This window comes from Tamandua tetradactyla, chromosome 7 (genome assembly GCF_023851605.1).
Source record: "Tamandua tetradactyla isolate mTamTet1 chromosome 7, mTamTet1.pri, whole genome shotgun sequence".
NCBI lineage: Eukaryota > Metazoa > Chordata > Mammalia > Pilosa > Myrmecophagidae > Tamandua > Tamandua tetradactyla.
In genome coordinates, this window is record NC_135333.1 from 144,299,565 (window position 1) to 144,311,575 (window position 12,011).

Genomic DNA, 12,011 nt, shown 5'->3' on the forward strand with positions numbered 1-12,011 from the left:
GGTGGGAACTATGATTAGGTTGTTTCCATGGAGATGTGACCCTGCCCACTCAAAGGGGGTCATAATCCTTTACTGAAGATCTTTAAGAGAGCCCACAGAGAGAGAGAAAGCTAAGATAAAAGAAAACGCCACTGGGAGAAGCAAGAAGGACCCTCAGCAGCTGAGAAAGCCATTTGAAATGAGAAGCTGGGAGGGAAGGACAGCAGACATCACCATGTGCTTTCCCATGTTTCAGAGGAACACTAGATACCAGCTTCCTCTCCTCCAAGAAGATATCCTCTTGTTGGTGCCTTAATTTGGAAATTTCCACAGCCTTAGCAGTGTAACTTAATAAATCCCCTTTGTAAAAGCCAATCCATTTCTGGTATATTGCATTCTGGCAAGGTTAGCAAACTAAAACAATTAGGGAAAAAATTGATTCTAGTGCTTGTATTGTAGGTTTGGCTGCTATTTCCCTTATTATACCACACACCAAGTCAAAGGCAAAAATTCACAAGTTTTACTGTGGCTTCCTGCTTGTGACTCAAGATCAGACAAAGCTAGGCAGAGAGAAACTAAAATCTAGCATACAGAGGGAGAGAAAACAGGAAGTACTTAAATGTGCATACTGCATAACCAGATAAATACATACACACAGTCCCCATGTTTAAGATACATATGGTCCTGTGCCAGTTTGAAGCTATTATGTATCCCAGAAAAGCCATGTATTAATCCTTATCCAATCTTGTAGGAGCAGCCATTTCCTTTAATCCCAATTCAATATTTTAGAGCGGAAATTTTGATTACTCTATCTCCACAGAGATGTGGCATGCCCAATTGTGGATAAGACCTTTTGATTAGATGGAGACGTGACTCTCCTCATTCAAGATGGGTCTTGACTATTTTACTACAGCCCTTTAAAAGAAGAAACATTTTGGAGAAACTACAGAACTGATGCAGATGCTTAGACAGCAGAAGTGACACAGCCAACAGAGCCGACAGAGCCAACATGAGACCAAGATGTTTGAAATGCATAGCCCAACGTTTGCCTTTCCATGAGATGTCACCATTTACCTTTCCATGAGATGCTAAGCAAACCAGAACCCCGTGTTTTCCCCACAGGAGCTAAATGAAGGCCCACAGATGCTTAGAGAGGAAACCACAGGCATCAGAAGCCAGAAGCAACAGAACCAGGAACAAAGATCAGCAGATGCCACCCACGTGCCTTCCCAGCTGACAAAGGTGTTCCAGAAAACATCAACCTTTGCGGAGTAAAGGTAACTTCTTGTTCCTGCCTTAATTTGGGCATTTTCACAGCCTTAGGAATGTAACATTGTAACTTATTAAATACCTATTTTGAAAATCATTCCATTTCTGGTATACTGCATTCTGTTGGCTTAATAAATTAATAGAGGTCCCAATGCCCATATGCTGACTGTTGAGTATAAATTAGTGCAGGTTCTCAGAGGGTAATTTGGCACTCTATATTTGAAATCTTTAAAACATTCATGCCCTTTAGTACAATAATTCTATTTCTAGGAATAAATCCTAATAAATAGGAAATGCACTTTATGTGTAAAGATATCCACACCAGCTTTCTTCACAGCAAAGAAAAATCTAAAGCAAACTGAATATCCAACGATAGAGAATTTTTCTATAAATTATGATAAATTTATTTGATGAAACATGGTAGAGCCCTCAAAATGTTTCTGAGGGATTATAACAACTGAAATCATATTTACCAAATGAGGATAAGAAGAGGAAACAAGGAATATACCAAATTGCATAATTTATGCCCTCAACAAATAGAAACTCTGCGTATTTGTATAGTTGTACATGTGTGTGTTTATGCATAGGTATATGCATAAACATACACACACGCATATTTACATATGGACAAATTAAAAAAAGTCATAGAAGAATACCAAAAAAGAGAGAGAATCTTCCAAGGCAGATCCATAGATTTCTTTTCCTTCTCAAAAAGTCTAGATTCATAGTTGCAAACAAAAGAAGGCATTCTGGCAAAGTTAAGCAGAAAAGGCATTCATTAAAGAAAATTAAGTAGCTGTCTGCCTTAGTTTACCATCTGCTAAAAAAAACCGTGTGATGGTTGATGTCAGGTGTCACCAGCAAAAACCCAACTCACAGAGGCTCTGATGGAAAGATATTTAATTCACATAGAAAAAGAGACAAAACAGGGTCAGCTTCACTAGTGGGCTACAGTTCCCACAGCCAACAGGTCTCAAACCCAAGCCCCTCTCTTGTGTTCCTGCGCTGCTGCAGTGGAGGAATCCTGCTGCTTCCCCGCCAAGGGCAGACAGACCACAGAGCGTGAACCAAGCAGGTTAAAAAAACGCCGCGGACTCAGACTGTCTCCAGCGAATGTTTACATATGCTGCGGGGCAATAGCGGAAGGAATGTACCAGCAGTCCCCTTATCTACTCAGTGGCCACACCTGGTTCTGAGCACTGGCGGTACGTGTGCGTCCCAGGGAAAGGCGGCACTAGAACTATCTCCTACCACAGTTAGGTTAAACAGAATTTATTGGCTTATAGTTTTGAGTTTGGGTGTCAGCAAGGTGATGCTTTCTCCCTGAAGACTGGTGTTCCTGAGAGGCTGTCAGCAAGTCTCATAGTCCCCCAGCTTTTCTGGCACGTGGTGAGTTCCTCTCCTTTCTCTTCCGGGTTCCTTTGACTTCCAGCTTCTACTCCTCCGTGGGGGCCTTGCTCCCTGTGGCCTCCTCTATAAGGACACCAATTGTAGGATGGCGATATGGGGTCAAGAGCCGTCCGGATTCAGTTGGCCACTCCTTAACTAAAAATAACATCTTCGGAAGGTCCTATTTAGGATGACTTCACACCCTCAGGAACAGTTTAAGATTAAGAATCTGCTTTCCTGCTTGGACTTGACTTCTTAGGGTGGGGAGATGACAAGGCCCTTATTCTTAAGCATTTGAGAATTCTTGAATATGAAATTTGTCCAGACTTGAAGGTGGTGACTTATCCGGGGCCTTTTATCAGCCTCATCAACAGATTGGGACACCCTATTTTTCCCTCTATCACACACAGCTAGTATTCTAATGGCAAATTTCTCTGTATTTGTTGGGGCAATGTACCAAGAAACGGTAGTATCCCTAGCTTCATTTTTAGATCATAGATTTGGAATGTTTTGTCATGGTTCTAAAAGCACTCTTAAAGATTTCTTATGTAAGTAATAATGCAAAAAATAGATCTGCCAGTTTTATTCTCTAGCAAAAATAATAATTAACAATAAATACTTGATGTGGTAATATTCCCAAATTTAATGAAAGAAGTTAATTTCGTTTTTCAGCAAATTGAACATCTTTTTGTATTAAAAACTAGGATAAAATTTTTCTTTGAAACTTGCAAAGGATGAAATAAACTGCAGTAGGGTGTTTTTGTTTGTTTGTTTTAAGCCTGAATTGAAGCTTTATAGAGATTGCTTTATTGGATACTTTGAAAAGTCACTCTTGCTTACATCTTCCCCAATTGAAACATGAAAGCTGTGTTAGTTTTACGGAACATATTTCAAATGCAATAGGAATAGAAGTGTGTTATAAAATCTAGCTTTCTTTATAGTGCTTCTGATATGAGAACTGAAAACGTTACCTTCTGTAGTACATAATCATACTTTCTACTTATATTGAAATTACATTTCATTCTAAGTTCAAAAGTTTGAAAATTCCTGGTTTTGCAGACCAAACAAAATGTGACCATTTCATGAAGATTGAAGTAGATTTTTGCAGATAGTCCCAAACATAGAAACACAGTTCTTATCAAATAACAAAGATGTAATGGATTCAGATTGAATTTAAATGAAGCTGTATATTTAAAGTCACATTATAAAAGGTTTGCTTTCTCTAATGTTATTTATCCTAAATTATAATGGTTAAAAATGTTTGGAAAATAATTTTTTGAATCATCAATTCAACATAACTTCTTTTGACTTCTCAGTAATCTTGATACTTACAAGGAATAAAAGAATCATTATTAGATTTAAAAGAAAGAACATGCTTTCCTGGGGCACATATTTCAATCTACCCCACTGACAGAATGATTGAAGAGCCTGGCAAAATAGTCTCCAGGGTAAGCTTCCTGGCTGATAAGAAAACTATCACTACTGCTGCTATAAATAATCAGTGCCAACTTCCTGATTTTTGTACAACTAGTAACTTCCAGTTCTTCTGGTAAACTGCCACCCAGTAAACCACAACTCCCGACAACTGTACATGTCTACTGCAGTCCATCCAGAAAAAAAATGGAAGCTTCTTATGGACTGTTTTCCTCAGATTGCTTACCTCCAAATCAAAATTGTGGCAGGTTTTGAGTAGAGGAACAACGTAAGTGACATGTCGCAAAAGGATAATTCTGGCTGCTGGGAGAAGAATATGTCATAGGAGGCAGGGAAGGAAGCAGGGAGACTACTTAAGAAGCTGTTGAAACAATCAAGACAAGAAATGAAGGTAAGTTGGTTAGAGGGGTGAGGTGAGAAGTGGTTGAATTCTGTATATATTTCAAAGATAGACTTAATAGGATTTGCTGATAGATTACATGTGAGGAGTGAGGGGAAGAAAAGTCAAGGATGACTGCTAGATTTTGGCCTGAGAATTTGGAGATTTGGGCAACACGGTGAGATGGGATGATCATGATGGAGCAGCAGTTGAATACATGGGTCTGAAGATAGAAATGTGAAAGTGCCTTGTATAATGGGGCACCTACTAGTAGTACAGTGGAAGGTGATTTCCTGTTTGAGTCTAAGCACAAGTCTGGGCATTCCTGGGCTTGTAAGGTCAAAAGCCTCTTTTCATGAAGACTAAGCAGCCTCTAGGAGGGAACTCATGCTGAGCTTGGCCCTGTAGATCTAGACAGAGAAGAGAGATTCCAAACAGCTTAGGAATTGTCACTCAGGTTTATCTCCTAGTCTAAACACTGTTGGAGAGTGTAATAAAAACAGAAAAGGATCTGGGCTTGGAGCACTGCTTTGGAAACCACCCTGATGGCCTGGCATCTCCCATGGAGGCTCAAGGATCAGTGGCCACACAAGGGAAGGGTCCAAAACCTGGACAAGTAGCACAGTCTTGGTGGAAATGGACTTATGGACTAGGTAATGTTAAACACATCCTTGGATGACTTTTTATGGGTGATTATACTGTACTTCAGACTCATGTAGTCAACTGGGGCCAAGAACCAGTGAGGGTGTGTATACTGTCTCAATTTGATGTGGTTGGCGTATCTTGGGGAAGGAAGTTCTGATAACAGTGTATATTATCACCAATAAAAAGATTGAGAAGGGGAAAATAGTAAGAGTACAAAAGAATCAATCACTTCTTCCCTTGAGTATAAGAAATTGAAAAGAATTACCATATAGCAGACTCCTTACATATCAGAAGAGATTCAATATAGAAGTAGTTATGCTTCAACATACAAGTATAATTAACATAGTTGCTCAGAATGTCTACATATAATCCAAAATCATCCAAGCTAGGCAAAAGCCATTAAAATAAAAATCAGTTTTATGAAGTTGTTTATTTTTAAAGGGTAAATTGTTTTTTGAAAACGCATCTTCAATTTCTGGGCAGAAAAAAATATATAATAAAACTAAAAATTTCAAAGCATAGCAGCATAAAAATGTTTCAGTCTAATAACTTTAAAATGCTTAATTTTATAGATTATTCTAAAAGAAATGAATGTTTCTATCAGTAGGGGCATTTTTCTTGTATAATATCTTTGTATAAGGAGTAACTTTAAATAAGAAATAACATTTTCTTAACATTTTCCATCTAAATTTCCAAAAATGTTTAAAAGCTAATTGTAAAATATCATTGGGGTAATTCAGTCCATCCATGTCTAAAATTAGGAAAATAAATATCAAATACAGACTATCAAATACAGTAGTATGAAAAAAAATCACACGATAATTCTGTTAAGAAACATATCTCGCAAATGTACTAAGAAATGATGATCATACATCTATGTGATGATACTAAGAATTACTGAGTGCCATGTGTAGAATGGAATGATTTCTAAATGTTGTGTTAATTTCTTTTCTTTTTTTGATTAATAAAAAAAAATTTAAAAAAAAGAAACATATCTCTTTAAAACCATTCTGAATATTTTCCAAACCCATTGTGAATCTATAGCAATGATTTTATAGTGTCAAATAAATTTTTCTAACAATAGCTTGATTTCATTTTTCTTATCTAAATAGCATAGTATAAATATAAATATGTTCTAGGTTAAACACAGCCTCAATTTTACCTGTACAATGCACAAATGTATATATAGGGTTGGAAAAGGGAAAGGAAAGTAATAATAGTAATAGCTAACATGCTATGGTGGTTGGGAGCTATGTACCCTGAAAAAACATATTCTTAGACTTAAATCCATTCTTGTGTGTGGACCTATTGCAAATAAGATCTCTTCATGATATCACTTCAGTTGAAGTGTGGCCCAAATGAATCAGGTTGGGTTTCAATCCAGATTACTGAAGTCCTGTATGAGCAGAATGAAAGTCAGGGAGAAAACATGGAGGGGAAGGCAGAAGCTGAAAATCAATGAAACAGAGAAGCCAGGAGATGCTATCATGTGCATTGCCAGGTGACAGAAAAGCCAAGGACCATGGATCACTGGCAGTCAGACCCAGAATGCCACTGTCTTCCAGAAGAAAGCATCCCCTTGACAAAGCCTTGATTTTGGACTTTCCTAGCCTCAAAACTGTGAGCCAATGAATTCCTGTTGTTCAAGCCAACCCATTGCAGTATTTGCTTTAGCATTGAGGAAACTAAAACACGTGTATAGTACCTACTATGTACCAAGCACTCTCTAAGCTCTTTTTACAAATATTTTCTTACTTATATTCTCTTAATCCAATGAGGAGATGCTACTATTATCTTCAATTTATAGATAAAGAAACCATCTTACAGTGTTATGCTCTTGGTCCAGCTATTTAACCTCATTTTTGTGTCAACATTCCCATCAGTAACATAGGCATAGTAACACATACCTCACACAGTTATTGTGAGAGCAGAGTGAGATAATGAATATGGGGTGACATGGCCTTAAATGTCAGGTGCTTTTGCTAACTATGTGTATCCTCCTACAGTACTAGCTAGGTTAGGCGAGGGCTATTTTCCTCTCCCCCATAATCTCAATATCGAATGATATACTACTATGAAAGCAAAACTTATACCAAATACTGCCAAATGTATCAACTTTTATTGAACAAGCAGTTACAAAATAATCATATCATCTCTTCTACAATTCGAGGAGATCCTCCTCTCTGCTGTAGACAATCCAACCATAAGACTGTATGAGAAGTTCAAGCAAAGGGCATTCTGAAGATAATCCAACCATAAGACTGTATGAGAAGTTCAAGCAAAGGGCATTCTGAAGCCAGGAGGGGCCAACCTTGGAGTCAGGGCAGGGGATGGAAGCCTTTGAGGTAGCAATGTCCTTCAGCACTGCACCAATGGTATCAGAGTGCTGCACTCAGCCACTTCTGGAAATCTTATTCATGCAATGGCAGGACGGCATGTTCAATCTTCCCACAAACCACTCATCTTGAACACTATGTATTTCTTCAGTGAAAACTGATTTCTAACATTCCTTATACTAACTAATTAACGCTCTTGTGTCGATTGTCATAACCATATCTAAAGTGCTAAGACCACCTTTGGAGTGGGGCTTCCTGATTAGAGTACCTCAGTGCTAACGAACTGCTCCTAGCATGTGGATTAGAGCTCATTTGTGCGTACATTTAGAATTACAAAAAAAAAAAAAAAAATCCTTGACTTATCCCAAGTATTGTTAAAATATTATTACACAGACCACATAATACTCATAGGTTTGATCAATATTAGAGTCCCTCTCTCTTTCTGGACCCTTTACCTCTGTCCATCCCATCCCTTACCACCATCCCCAGTAGAACAGGTGACTAGATCCTTTTGCAGCCTGAATGTTCACAGAACTTAATCAGAGACAGTGGTGGGAGTATAGGGTATTCTGACATTATTTCTTCAGAAATAAAAAAGTTCATTATATATCTAAATGGATGGGTACAGAACAATATATTAAGGGTAATATATTCCCATATGATAAATACAATTAAAATATGATAAATTCAAGTTATATAGACAAACTGTTGCTTTTTCCAAGATACCGTAGTAAAACATGCTGGCATACAGACTACACATTCCATCATGCAAAGAAAACCATAATCAGTATTGATATATACCTCTATGCCTTGAGTTTTTTATGCATGCATGGGTTTGCCAGGCTATGCATATGTGTTAATTTGTACATTATTGTAAAGACCATATGGTTTGCCTCAAATGAAAATAGTTTTAATTTCTTTTCTTATTATTAAAAAATAGTACCTGCCTACTATAATAAAAGTGAAACAGAAGAGAATAAAATAATAATACAGAAGTATTATAAAGAAAATACTTGAGTAAAAAAAAATAATAAAAATAAAATACAGAAGAGAATAAAAATGAGCATAAAAAAATCTCTTAAAAGGAATTCCCTGTGTAAAAGGGAATTTTATAAAGCTTAACAGTAGCTAATTTTTCCTGCTTAATTTCGCTATTTACATATATTTTAGCTTCTGAAATATCCAGCAAAAGCATTTGTGTCATTTTATATTCACGCCTATGCATTTGGTGTGAGTTAAGAATTATAAAGAAAAGAATTATGGGCCCCATCAGGTTGAAGATAAACAATCCAAGACTTTCCCAGGGCCGTTATATGTTTCTTGCCACCCCCATGACTCTTTGTGCCTAAATTACTTGTTGTAAAACTGCGGCTATCTGCAATAGCCACTCCCATGACTCATGCTCAAGAAATGCTCGCTGTAAAACTGTTAAAAGTGCTTGTTGTAAAACTGCTCTTATCTGCTTTTTGCAAAACAGCACCTGTGACCCATGCTCGACCCCCACCCCCCTCATCTTACCCCTTAAAAACTTTTACAAACTCAAGCTCGGGGCTCTCTGTTCCTGGGTGTTCAGTGAGCCCCACACATGTGTGGAAAATAAACCCCTTGCGTGTTGCATGAGAGAACGTCTCTTGGAGTCCTCCTTTGCGTGGCAAAACTCTCGAATTCTTACACCTGAAAACATATCTCCTTAACATACACACACACACACACATACGTTTCCAGAGACTGTGGGGAAGACCCAGAGCAATAAGTGAAAAAACTCAGTAATGTTGAAAATATTCTGGGAAGTGGAGGCTTGCATTTGCTGTCAGGTTCCTGTTGTGGCAAACCACTTCTAATGTCTTTGGATGCAGAAATGAAGTATGAATTGAGAGTTGATGGTTATGGCTTTGAGGAGTTAATTGTTCTGTATAATAATGCAAAAATGGTCTCTGTAGAGGGCAGACTTTCTCTTCTGCTCCTTATTTTCAGGAAAATAGAGAAAACTAATTCTACTCAATATCAAGAGAGTATTGCTTGTCCTTGGGAGTTGTATGCGTACAATTGGGACTGCTCAAGCAACCATAAACTGCTACCTTGCTTGTGAGGTCCCATATTCCTTTAGTGTGAAAAACCCAGACAGTTTAGCTCATGGTGTCCCAGAAATGATGGTGATACTGATAAAAAAAAAATGGGGAGTTCTCTGCATGATGGGCTCAAATAACCAACTCTGGAGACACCAGGCTTTCAAAGAGAGAAAGAGTTTATTGCTAAGTGCAAAGCAGGAGATCAGATGGTCTATCAACCTAAAAAATGTCTCTCCGAATGGTAAGGCTCTGATAGTTCTATAATATCAACAGATGGGCAGGTTTTAGGATAATGAGTACAGTGGCTCGAGATGACAGAGTTAGAGATGATCTAATTATTGAGCATGCGCAGATTGATTACATGCTTAGTCACAGAACACAAGTAAGAAAATCTGGATTTGAGACAGAGGCTCTTTCTACTGTTTTATCTCTCTTTCCCCCTCTTTTTCATGCCTTCACACACACACTTCCATCGTCTGAAATGAATTCTAGGTCGAGTATAATGTTAACCCCATGTGCCAACCCCTGTGTACTGCTATAACTCTAAAGAAAAGTTTTTAAAAAACACTCTGCAAGATATTTATAAAAGGAAGAGATATATTTTTATTTAAGCACCGTATCTTTCCATAAAAAAAAAAAAATGGAGACTTATTTCTGGAGACTCCAGAATTTCCTTTGGAAGGATCCCCTAAGTCAAAAGAAAGTCTGACGCAGCCTCATAAAAATCTGTATTAATCCGTGCTGAGTCACAAAGAAGTCACTGAAAAGACAGGGTTAAAAGCACGAGTGAGCTGCAAACCATATATGGAGAAACCCGTATCTTCAAACTTGTATGAACTCAAGTTCTGTTTCCCTTTCTCAGAACTGAAGTCAGCTGTGCTTTCAAACTGCTGCCTGCTGAGCTGAGCTTTCAGCCTGCAGAACCTGACACTGGTTGCGGATTGCAGCCCCCTGGGACTCAGGCTGAGCCTGGCTGAGCATGTGGGTCACCTGCGCCATGGGAGCCTGGATGATTTCTCTAGTCTCCAGTTACACATCAGATACGTTGCCGGATATTGAAAACGAGGATTTCATCAACGACTGTGTTCGAAATCATAACAAGTATCGATCAGAGGTTAATCCAACAGCCAGTGATATGCTTTACATGGTAAGATATCAGTATTTGTGGCGGAGTAAAAAATTACTAATGTGTGTTGATTTGGGGAGATAACTCCTTGGGAATTCTGAATGACTTTATCTTTGTGATTAATGTGTGCAATAAATTTGCAATCTATGATCAAAACGCAACCAGCTAAGCCCTGTTTGCTCATCTATTGTCACAGCAAGCCCCATAAACATGTTTTACTTCTCTTTTTGGAAACTTCATTTCCTCTGGTCAACGGCTGACTTTATGTCTCTTTTTCTTAAATTTTCTTTACTGTTAATTTTTGTAAAGATTATTTTTTTTCTCTGAATTTACTTATTTTGATTGCTGACAGAGTTTTGGCTTTCTCAGGAAGGCAGCACAGCATTCTGAAAAGATTAGGACTTGTATTCAATCGGGTTTGTGTTTGAAACTCAGCTCTGTGGTTTTGAGCTGGTTTTTAACTTTTCTAAGCTTCCTGGACAAGGGCTGTTGTGGTGACTAAAGTATACAAAATATGCAGAATACAGCCCACAGTATTTTGCACATAATAGGCCTTCAGTGAGATGTTGGTCATTTTGCCTCACTTAGATTCTAAATTCCACGAAATCAGATTGCCCTATTTCCTCCCAGTCCCAGGCAGTAACTTGAAGAACAGATTTATATATAGGACTCCTGCATAGTGAATTCCTTATTCTTATCAGCACACCTTGTTTTCCATTCAAATTCCCACTCTGTTCACCCGTTACATTGTTGACTAACAGGTTCCGTTCTTGAACCCCTTATTGTTTAACATTTATTTTTGCAGACTTGGGACCCAGCATTAGCTCAAATTGCAAAAACGTGGGCACAAAATTGTCAATTTGCACATAACACACAGCTGAAGCCCCCCTACAGGTTGCACCCAAACTTCACTTCACTGGGGGAAAATATCTGGACCGGATCTGTCTCCTACTTCTCTGTGCCTTCAGCTATCAAGGACTGGCACGATGAAGTCCACGGCTATGACTTTAAGACTAGGAGGTGCCAACATGTATGTCAACATTATACTCAGGTAAGTATCTTTCATGAGTGAAGAAAAAACTGGAATATTGTATTAAGAAAATAGGGAGTAAGCTAGGGCACTTGCAAATACGAAGGAGAAGTTGTTGCAGGCTTCCTTAAAAAAAAAAAAAGAAAGAAAGAAAGAAAGAAAAAGAACAGACTCCAGTACCCTAGCGGGACAGTGATTGAAGAGTCTATTCAAGGGGGCATAGGTAAGATTGAGGTCCACCAATGGAGAACAGCTTAGCAACTCTGATCAGCATGCTGTCTTTACCTGGGACTTTGTTTCATTTTCAAGCAGTCAAAAGACCCTTAATAAATAAATGGGTGTCCAGATTCCATCT

General features: G+C 38.2%; 1 protein-coding gene across 2 annotated transcripts in view; it reads left to right on the top strand.

Moving 5' to 3' along the window:
• The first annotated feature begins 2,406 nt into the window (after window positions 1-2,406).
• GLIPR1 (GLI pathogenesis related 1) overlaps window positions 2,407-12,011 on the top strand; it is a 31,745-nt gene continuing 22,140 nt past the window's right edge. Inside the window, exons 1-4 of one of the 2 annotated variants that reach the window (XM_077111472.1) lie at window positions 2,407-2,637; window positions 4,320-4,462; window positions 10,363-10,647; window positions 11,432-11,677. In XM_077111472.1, the coding sequence (XP_076967587.1) occupies window positions 10,480-10,647; window positions 11,432-11,677 (414 nt within the window). In that variant the 5' untranslated portion in view covers window positions 2,407-2,637; window positions 4,320-4,462; window positions 10,363-10,479. The remainder of the gene's footprint in view (window positions 2,638-4,319; window positions 4,463-10,362; window positions 10,648-11,431; window positions 11,678-12,011) is intronic. The other variant, XM_077111470.1, reaches the window with a different exon arrangement.